General features: G+C 39.8%; 1 protein-coding gene across 1 annotated transcript; it reads left to right on the forward strand.

Moving 5' to 3' along the window:
- Nucleotides 1-48: 48 nt before the first annotated feature.
- Nucleotides 49-10055, forward strand: LOC149103410 (tolloid-like protein 1). The gene is made up of 6 exons (XM_089274312.1): nt 49-180; nt 1811-1864; nt 3540-3914; nt 4788-5210; nt 6477-6887; nt 7942-10055. The coding sequence occupies exons 1-6, from the start codon at nt 144-146 to the stop codon at nt 8352-8354; spliced, it is 1713 nt and encodes a 570-aa protein (XP_089130438.1). The 5' UTR covers nt 49-143; the 3' UTR covers nt 8355-10055.
- Nucleotides 10056-10283: the final 228 nt, after the last annotated feature.

Below are 10283 nucleotides of genomic sequence, written 5' to 3' on the forward strand. Positions count from 1 at the left end.
TGTGGAGGGTTGCGTGACTTCCGCGAGAATGGTCTTGGATTCTCTCCCCAGACTGCCCCCATGTATTACGCCTGGAACATGCTAATGAACACAGCTGAACTTTGCTGTTTGCGTCGTTTCGACGATTCACCAATGATTTTATAATGGCACGTACAGCAGGCTTGAAGTTGAACATCTTAGGTAAGTTGACTGACTATTTTGACGTTCAAGACTTGTGTGTTTAATACAGTTTACTTTTCCGAACGATGCCGTGCGACTTCTTTGCCAGCTGCAATCAATTATAGATTCGGGAGAGAGTCGAAACACCGTCCAAACTTTGCATTGTCTGGCTAATAATTTCACAGCACTCGTAAACAAGAGAGAGGCAATGAGAAATTGCTTTAAAAAGTTATTTCAGTGGGCATCAGTACGGTCTAATACTCGTGCTATGTTTATATATCTCAATGATTAGCATCTGTAGCGACGCGGCAGACACTGCAGACATCGTTGTTAAAATACGACGGCTAAAATTTACATGTCTCTAAATTTTCTTATTCATGTAAACTCAAGTTATGAGAAAAATGTCGTTTCTTGTAAGCTAAGCTTATGAAAAACCGTTTGGAAACTATACAGTTAGATCGTGATAGTCTTTTTTGCCTGAATCGTATGTGCAATAAGTTTACAGCAAAAATATCGATGACGTCTTGTGTTAATCGATTCGTTTCATTTGTATCATGCCGGAAGTTTGAGGGCAGAAAATTAAAGAAGCGTTAAGAGTTTCTTGAAGTACAGCGGAAAGCAAAGTTTTGAGCGGTCTCCAAAGTTTTCAAGTGAGACATAACTCGATGCACATTTTAAAGCATCAGTCAATGTTTTATTTAACAAATAAAGAAGCATAAGCCGTGTGTTATACTGTGATAAAACACGACGGGCATTTGAGAACACGAGAGAAATGTATAAATCACGAGCCGCAGGCGAGTGTTTTCTACATTTTCTTGAGTGTTCTCAAATGTCTGGAGTGATTTATCACATTGTAATACAAGGCTTAGGCTTCTTCATTTGCTTTATGATATAGAGGTAATGTGGCAAAAAACAATAAAACATGCCTTTTCTATGTTTTACACTCTGATAAAACATGGGTTTTCGACCAATCAGAGCGTGTGCAGGGCCCTATCGATATTATAATTTGCAATATGACCTGGCAGGTAAAAGTCATGTTAAAGACTACTAACAGCAACGCACAATAGCTGTGGCACCAACTCTGTTTTATTTGTATTGCTTTGTGTGTTTGCCTCTGCTCTAATTTAAGCACTACCACAAAGAAGGAATAAATATAGTCATGTTTTATGTCAAGGGGTATGCTTGAATTTATGATTTTGTCCATTTTCTTGATGGGAATTAGCTTTTGTGTGTGCTGCTCAATGCAGTTGTTTTAATGTGAAAATTAGAATTCTGATGAATTTGCACCCCACAAGTGTGAGTGTGTCTGCACCCTGGAGAAAAAGGGGTGCTGAATGGACCCTCAAAAAAGCATGGGTCTTGCAAAATTTTTCACAGTCTCATTTTTTCTCGTCACGCAGTTTAAAAGTTAAAATGTCTTGGGCTTGCAAAGAAAAACGCTAGTCTCACCTTCTGGTAAAGTCTTGTATTTATCATTCTTCACCCCTAGATTATAAGTTAAATGGGAAAAGTGAATGAAATGCTGAGATTCCAAGTAAAATTCAATGGACCTGTAAGTTATTTAATACCATCCTAGGGTAGTAGCTACAGAAACACAAGTTATCACCAGCAGCATTGAACCATTTACTGATTCACAACTCTTGGATTACAGGTCTAGTGTTGGCTTCCTGGATAGCAAGAACTTCATTTGCACAGAGCTTAACAGGTAAGTAGTTTTTACATGTATCTATCTTTTATGAAAAGTAAATTAAATAATTAGTTCTTGGAATGGGATGTGCATACGCTGTAGTTTTATATATGCATGCATACATATAAAATATGATGTTAAAATGTATATGCTACTGTATTTTTTTTTTTGGTGTTTCGATATTTTTTTTGGTATTTTTTGTCCAACTTAGACATATTAGCTAGTAGTGACGTTTAGATCAAGAAATGGGGGAAAAATGGTACTTTTTGCCTGACCTGTTTTCGGAATTTTGTTATTGTTCTACTAATAAATTTCTTTCAGACAGAAAATTTCACTTTTTGGGGTGCACATAGATGGAAGTTTAATTCTGCAAAGTTTTACGACCACTGGCTTTAAGAATGACGAGAAATAATAGCAAATCTAGCGTGAGACCGTTTTTGTTACGCAATAATTGTACACCAACATCGTGCGCAAAGCCACATATAATATGATGTTAAAATGTATATGCTATGTACATTTTTTTTTGGTATTTTTTGTCCAACTTAGACATATTAGCTAGTAGTGAGATAATTTACTGCAGCTTGTACTACATGTAATTGAAACCCTGATAATACCATTCTTTAACAAATTAAAAGCTGATCAATGCAGGTTTCTTTAAAAGAATTACTATGTATGTTACTTTATACAAGTTCAAGACAAGTGACATTTTATCTGGACTTAACTGACACTTGGGGCAAACTCCTTAGTAAACTATGCCTATAGGAATTATTCAAAGGAAAAAGGCTTTCTTTGGAGGGGAGGGGAATCTTAGGAGGTACAGTCCTGTGGTTTGCATTTTTCTTCCTAGATAATTCCTGTATTGCTATCCTTCACAACCCCTGCAAGTCCTGATTTTTCCTACCCAGAGGTGAAGATTCCATGCAAAGACTGTGTACTAGGGGTAGCAAGCAGTGTCTAGAAAGCGGTGGAACTTCTGATTGAATCTCAGCAGATCAGAGTCCTCTAAATATGTCTCATTTCTGGCTGTCCCTTTCTAATTGTTTTTAAACAATGATAACTGCCAGTCTTGGATTTTCAAACAAGGGAATTTTGTCTTCTGACTTTTAGTTTCAGATTTTTGCTATAGTCACCTGGTCCTTTGTTTATTTATCCCTGTAATCAGCATGTTATATGAGCCTTCATATGGGCTGAACCCTAAGCTGAAGTCAATGATGATATAAGGATTAGTGTTTTGTCACTCCCGACTCCCCTTGGGAGATTTTTGTGGGTCACATGACGTGACCATTGGACTTTAGTCACCATGTGTTCAAGTAAGCGAGTGTTTTGAATCGCGGGAGCTTGTCAGAAAGTTGCTATTGTGCCGTTCGTTTAGCTCGAAGCAAACAGTTCAGTAAGTTAACATTTCACCTTTGCTATTCAGAGAAACATTTGGAACTTAATACGTTTTTGTAATTTTCAGAAAACCTCACTCTCACGTATACATTCATACACGTATGTCTTTGATGGAAATGAAGAGTTTTATTCAAGTTGTTGTGACTTTGTTCATCGACCAAGGCCATGCGGTCGATGTGTGCCTTTTGAGCTTGAGCCCATTGTGAACTGTGAGTTTTCAACGTTTGTTTTGAGAGGAAATAAAGGCAGGTACTACGGTACTAACATATTTTTTAATGCTTAGCTTTCTCTTGCCTTTTAGATTGTGGGTTTTCTGGACCGTCACAGACAGTTATTGCTTCTGAATTCTACAACAGAACTGTTACAAGTCCCAACTATCCATCGAATTATAACAATAACCTGGACTGTAAATTATTAATTAAAGTGGACAATAGCCTTTATGGCTATATAGTGAAGGTGATATTCAGTGATTTCCAGTTGGAAAGTCTATGTTTTGGTGACAGACTAAAATTTTATGATGGTATGAATACTGGCTCAAGCCTCCTAGGATCATACTGTGGAACAACACATCCAGATGTTATTTATTCCAGTGGCCAATACCTGTATGTCAAGTTCCAAACAAGCAGCTTTGGCACTTACAAAGGTTTTAGCTTCAGTTTTTCAGCTGTTAAAGAAGGTACGTTTACAGTTTATTCACTAGAGCTGTTTAATTTCTTAAAACTGTCACAATATTGTCTTCTATGTTCTTTATTTAACAACGCTACGGGTACTACATGACAGCATGAGCGGACAATATGGTGGATACCAGAGGTTCTACCTCAAGCTCCCGAGGCCCGATGGGAGCACGTGGCATGACGTAATATGACATCTCCCTTCCTTAACAACAACAACAACAATGAAATGGAACATATTCTATCCCTAGAGCATTACAATACTGGTCAAAAGGGACATTCCTCAATGCACTTGGTCTAATAGTCCTATTCCTCTGTCTCTGTAATACAGACACTAACACATCAGGCCAAGGTGTTGTGGGGTTGGATGGATTGATTTCTCTGTCTGCCTCCGTTGTATATTTTGTACATTTTCATGCCCTTGAGTCATGGATTTCTCTTTGCAAGGATTAGCAAGGATTAGTACATAGTATTTAAACTACGTAAGTCACTATTGCTGCAATACATGGCTTATGATGGTTTCCATAGGAATGGTCCATATGGGCAAAATCCAAGAACCAATCAGAACACTCAGATTTTACCTTACCATATTATAATACTTGTATAGCATATTGTCACTTAAGTATTTTTGTATTTCCATTTTTGCCGAGCACTTTTGGTATGAGCCCCTGGCTCGGCAGAATGGGCAACCACTCCCTGTGTCAAGGCATTAACTAAATTACTACAGACTATCACTATTACTACATTACCAGTTGAGCCTGGGACTGCCAATCAAAAGAGCCAATGATAGGGTCAAGTTTTAACCTGACAGTAATCACCAGCACACACTCTCTTTACCACTGGCAATTAAATAAATGTTTTTTTTTTATTTGTTTCAGAGGAAGCGTCTGGGATATGTCGTCCTCCATATGGGAGTAGTAAGGTCCACTGGCTCAGAGGGTCTTCTGGTACATTCTTTACCCCTGATTACCCTGTTCCTTACCCAGATGATGCCACTTGCATTTGGATCATCTCTGTACCTGCCAGAAAAAGAGTGCATCTTAAATTTGAAGAGCTTGATTTTGGAACAGTTTTTTATAGTTGTAAACAACTAACAAACAATAAAGACTATGTGCAGGTCCGTGATGGACAGGATCAAGAAAGTAAACAACTTGCTCTTCATTGTGGATACTATGAGTCGAGTAGTTCTTCTGATGTTTACTCCACAGGAAGGTACATGTGGGTGAAGGTTCGTTCCAACTCCCAGAACAGTTGGCGACAGGCCAAAGGTTTCAAAGCCCATTTTGAAGCTGTAGACCTCAGTAAGTACCATTGATAAGATTAAGACTGGTTTTTCAGCAGACAAGACCCTGTCAGTGGTTTGTTTATTCCTATGGCAAAGCATGGCAGGAAAAAATACCAAAGAATTGGTAGTTTTCAATTGATTTGTTGTACCTTTGTTTCGTTACATATATGTTTGTGTGACATATTCTTACACTTGCATCTCCTTTGCATTATTATCAGTTGAAAGTGAGAGATACTAATTAGCCCAATGGTTGGTTATTCCCAAGAATTAATGAACTGAAATTGTAAAATTTACACATTTCTAGATAGCTCCCTCTTCTGAGATGTGTTTGTGCATTTCCTTTTCATTAATAGCGGAGCTCCGGCGGCCCGAAGGGCCGCCAAGCGGAGCCCCATACTCATATGGGAAAGAAAAGGAAACCCATGAGTTGATTTTCTCATGGTTATCATGGCTAGCGGTATTGCTCGTGGGCGCGTACGCACGACGACGACGACGACGACGGCGACGGCGGAGTTGCCCAACATGGCGGCCATACTCCAAATAATAGGTTGACAGAGACATGCAGCCTTGGTTTACCGTGTACTTCCTTGATATTGGACATCCATGTTATGATCAATTGACACCTGTCAATACAAGGTATCCGCTGACCATTATCACGTGACCATATCGCGGGCTCATGTTTACGGCTTCTCGAGGTCACGTGTTTTCTTGAAGTTGACCGCTGACCAAGCGCTGTTTATCAATTGGATCGCGGGCTCATATTGGGTTAGCTTGTTGGAAACAGGGCAGGATTGCTCGGAAGCCAGTTTACGCTAACCCAGGATTAACAGTTAATCGAATGATAACTTTTTCTTCTATACAAATGTGTTTTGCTGTTTTGTTTTGTGTATATCGTGATTATTAAAACTCAAAACAGAAGGTCAAACAATATACAGAAACCTCACCGCAAAGTTACAAAACTCAAATCAAAATTCTACCTTTTTCTGGGTTAGCTTAATCGGGCTTTGAACAACCCGGCCCAGGAGCTACGCTTTTAGGCTGGCCTAAATCTATATATTATAGATCTTCAGTGTGACAGGTGCCTAATTAGTCCAATGGTTAGTTTTTCTTGGGAGTTAATGACCTGGTTTGTATTGTGGGATCAGTGTTAAGTTCTGAAAAGAACACTTACTGTTATCAGTGACTGACGTTTCGACAACTTTAGCGGAAGTCATCTTGGGAGTCAAGTGAATAGAAGTGTTTTTCTGAACTGAACTTGTAACATCTGTACATTTCTCCATAGTTCCCTTTTCTAAGGAGATGTGTTTCACGGGGAACATGTACAATAACAACCTGACTTTAAGTGGCTCATATGGTACTCTACAAAGTCCACAGGATCCCAAATATTACCTCCCAGGTTCGAGTTGTGATTGGCTCATCACTGTACCAGAAGGAAAGATTGTGAAACTCAGGTTTGACAGATTTGATTTGAAGCCAAGCGTTAGATCCAGTTGTACAGTTGATTATGTGGAGATTCTAGATGGAAAGTCCAGTTATAGTAATAGTAAAGGAAGATTCTGTGGATACAGAAAACCAGAGGACATTCGTTCTAGTGGCCGCTACATGTGGGTGCGTTTTAGAGCAGATCTTTCCACTGATTTATATTACAGAGGATTTAACGCCACGTTCACTGCAGAGGATAAACCCAGTCCATGTAAGTTAAAGAAGTCAATTATTATCTATAATTTTCGATAAATTATTCATTTTCCAAGAGATCTTTTCATCAAAAGGCCCCTTTTATCATGACACCGTCACAAGTTTTCAGTGATTTTCATTGGCCCAGAGGACTTAAACAAATGATTCCACGCACATGTCTCTCTGATAGGAAATAATCAATCTTAACTGGTAATTTTTCCGCAATAATTGGTCAGGAGAAAGGTTCCCGAACGATGTGGCCAATGGACCAAGAACTGCAACGGAGCAATCCTCGGTTGATTATACCATAGTTAATAATGGGGAATGGTTATGAAGCCAGGTAAACATCAAAGGAGCAAACAAAGATGACGATATTCATTTCCATTGAATCTTGCCTGTTCAATTTCTTTATTGCTGAAAAATCTTCTGTAGTCTATCGACCTAAGTAACCCAACCTAATTATAACCAAAGTAACGGCTGCGACGAAAATAACATACCAATATCATACCTATTTTTCTATTTGCAAAATTACTTCGTCCTACCGTGATTGTCTGAGTCGTTGTCCACACTACGCTGCAGAAATTTGAAAACACAACTATCTTTCTACGGTTAGGCCTACTATCCATTCTAATCGGTCACGAAAACGGAGCTTTTCGAAAACGCTCTTCAAACGGGAGAAATTTGAACACGCCGGCTTCACGTTTTTAGTGTGGACGGAAAGCATTTTGAGAACTGAGATTTTGTAAAACGATGACGTCACGACAATTGTGATATTTCCTTGCCCGAGGTTTCCTCAAACACAAATCCAAAATGACCTCACCAATTTATCGCATTTTTAAAAAGCATTTGCGCTACAATTCAAATAAATTTGTGCGCGTTCGTAATTTTCCCAATCATTTAATTAATGAGTCAGAGTATGAATAATAAGTATGAATAGTAGTATGAAAGCTCGAGCAAAGGCTCGTTCAGTTTCGGGAGGGTAAATCTTTAATCGCACTGGCAGTCGTAGGATTACCTGTGCTAATTTAGTTCGATCTATGCTCATTTAGTTGTTCATTTTTATTCAACTTTAGCGTCTAAGTTGGCATTGATAATAGGCGTTGCTGTCGGTGTGGTGGTCTTTATCGGGCTTGTATGCTGTATCGTGTTTATTGCAAAGCATAAGAAGACGCCCAGTAGAGCAGCTGGTGTTGGAATGCCAATGACTGGCACGACCTCAGCATCCCATACTACACAACCAGGAGTGATTCAACATCCTCCTTCCATTCCTATTCAGCAACCAGCAGCAAATCCCTACCCACTCCCTCCAGTGGGTTATGTTCCAGCTCCAACTAACCCATCTTCGCCGCCGCCAGCATGCCCATATCCCTCAGAAACTCCACCACCCTACCCTGGACAGGAAACAGTTCCACAGTATCCACCTCCAGGGCATTCGTATCCTTGGTTACAAAGTGTTCCAGCATCAGCACCGCCTCAGAGTCCGTAAGCTGTAGCTTGCTTTCTACCTGATGGTGCAGGCAAGCACTCGAAAATCTGTCTGCGCCAACGAGGCAACGGAGGCCTCTCTTCTTCGCAGAGCCTCAAGGGTTTTATTCGGGTGGGGAGAATACGCTGAGGGACGTGATTGCAGGCGCGGGGCTATGTGAAAGGCGACGGAGGAAGGCGCGTTCGCCGATTGATTCATTTCACTTTACGCCTGCACTCACTTGAAACAGCGAATTTCTATAAAGAACGTTCGAACCTTTGCGGAGCAGAGAGGTGCTAGGCGACTTTGGGAAACCTTCGTATGTTTTGCAGAATTTCAATTGAGGGCATGCGAAAAAACCCGGATTGTAGCGACAATATACAACGGAACCAGTAGAAGAACATGTAGTTACTTATACGGATGCAGTGACACAATTATGCAGATTCTGTGCATAAATTAATTTAGATAATTTAGGTAACATTTTCACCATTGGAAGTGGACGTGTGTAACAAAAATACCCCTCCCCCCCCACCCAAAAAAAAACAACAACAAAAATAGGTTTTCTTGTTGTACTCAGGGCCAGGTTGTTTGGAAACCGATTAACGCTAACCCAGGATTGAAATTTAACTGAAGTAAGAATTTATCTTCGATAAAAATGTTTTTTTACTGCTTATGTTTTTGTAGTTTGAGATTATTCAAACTCAAAACAGAAGACCAAACGGTATAAACAGAAATCCTCACCACAGAGTTACAAAACTCAAATCAAAATTGCCGCTTATCCAGGGTTAGCTTAATCGCGCTATGAACAACCTGGTCCAAGAGCTCCGCTTTTAGGCTTGGCTAAATCTATAAATTATCTTTATATTAGAGTATTTCTAGAGTTACAGTTGTAGATCTATACAGTAAGATACAGATACAATTAACCAATTGATGCTATCTTTTTATTCGCCTAGCCTCATATTAATGATAAATTGACTCAGACTAACATTAGGGAGCTTAAGCAAACCACGACGACAACGGCAACGAGAACATCACTAAACAAAAGGTCTAATGAGCAAAAGAATAGCTGTGCACGTGCGTTATAAATCTTTGTACATTTCTTTGCCGTCCTCTGCAAAACAACAACGTGAAATGACCAAGTTCTGCGTCGTCTACGGAACGTGGACGACGACGGCTAGTTTTTCGTATTTCCATTTGGAATTGAACGCCGTCGATCCGCGTCGCTGCATACTTAGCTTAAGCACGTTTTAAGAGCCATTGGCGTACCGAACAGATCTAGACAATCGCGAATTTCGTTGGTAAAATATAAATACATTTTTTACTAGACGTCGTCCTCGGCTTCCTCGTCGTCGTTGCTTAAGCTCCCTATTGTCGAAGTAGCTGTTAATCTTAAAGGGGTATTCTTTTTCCTCAATAGCAAAACGGTGGAACGACCAGGGGTAAAAGAAAAAACATGTAACCCTAGATAGAACTAGTTGAGATAATAGGAAAAAATATATATCTACATTTCATATTCTACATTCTTACTAGTAGGAGTTTCAATGTGAAAGTACGTGCTGGCGTGAGGTAGAAGAAATACTGGCAATACAATTTGAAAAGTGAAGAGCAGTGGAAATGTTTTCCATCTGGGAGGGGAGGGTGAGGAGAGAGGGATCCGCCCTGCTAGGAAACGGCGTTATCAACCTAAATAAACATTGAAACATATATAAAATACGAAAGAAAGCGTTGTTTTTGACAATATCCTACCTCCACCTGAGGCTGACCTATTTCAGAAAAATGCTCACACTGGGGGAGCAAATGCTGACTGAAGCGCCTTGGTTTGGGGGGGAGGGTAGTAGTGGCGGTTGGAATTGATGTAGCCTTAAAGCAATCAGTGCAAGCCTGTATTATAGCATGAGCTCTGCGATACCGGTGTAGTGCTCTACCAACTGAGCTATCAAGTCAACTGGG

This window comes from Orbicella faveolata, unplaced genomic scaffold (assembly GCF_042242905.1).
Source record: "Orbicella faveolata isolate gen_17 unplaced genomic scaffold, um_ofav_v1 contig_35, whole genome shotgun sequence".
NCBI classification, from domain to species: domain Eukaryota; kingdom Metazoa; phylum Cnidaria; class Anthozoa; order Scleractinia; family Merulinidae; genus Orbicella; species Orbicella faveolata.

Excerpts from the sequence above, each read along its gene's own strand:
- LOC149103410 (XM_089274312.1), top strand. The coding sequence starts at position 144 with ATGGCACGTACAGCAGGCTTGAAGTTGAACATCTTAG. Across the intron at positions 181-1,810 it reads CTTGAAGTTGAACATCTTAG|GTCTAGTGTTGGCTTCCTGG; the intron begins GTAAGTTGACTG and ends CTTGGATTACAG. Across the intron at positions 5,211-6,476 it reads TTTTGAAGCTGTAGACCTCA|TTCCCTTTTCTAAGGAGATG; the intron begins GTAAGTACCATT and ends ATTTCTCCATAG.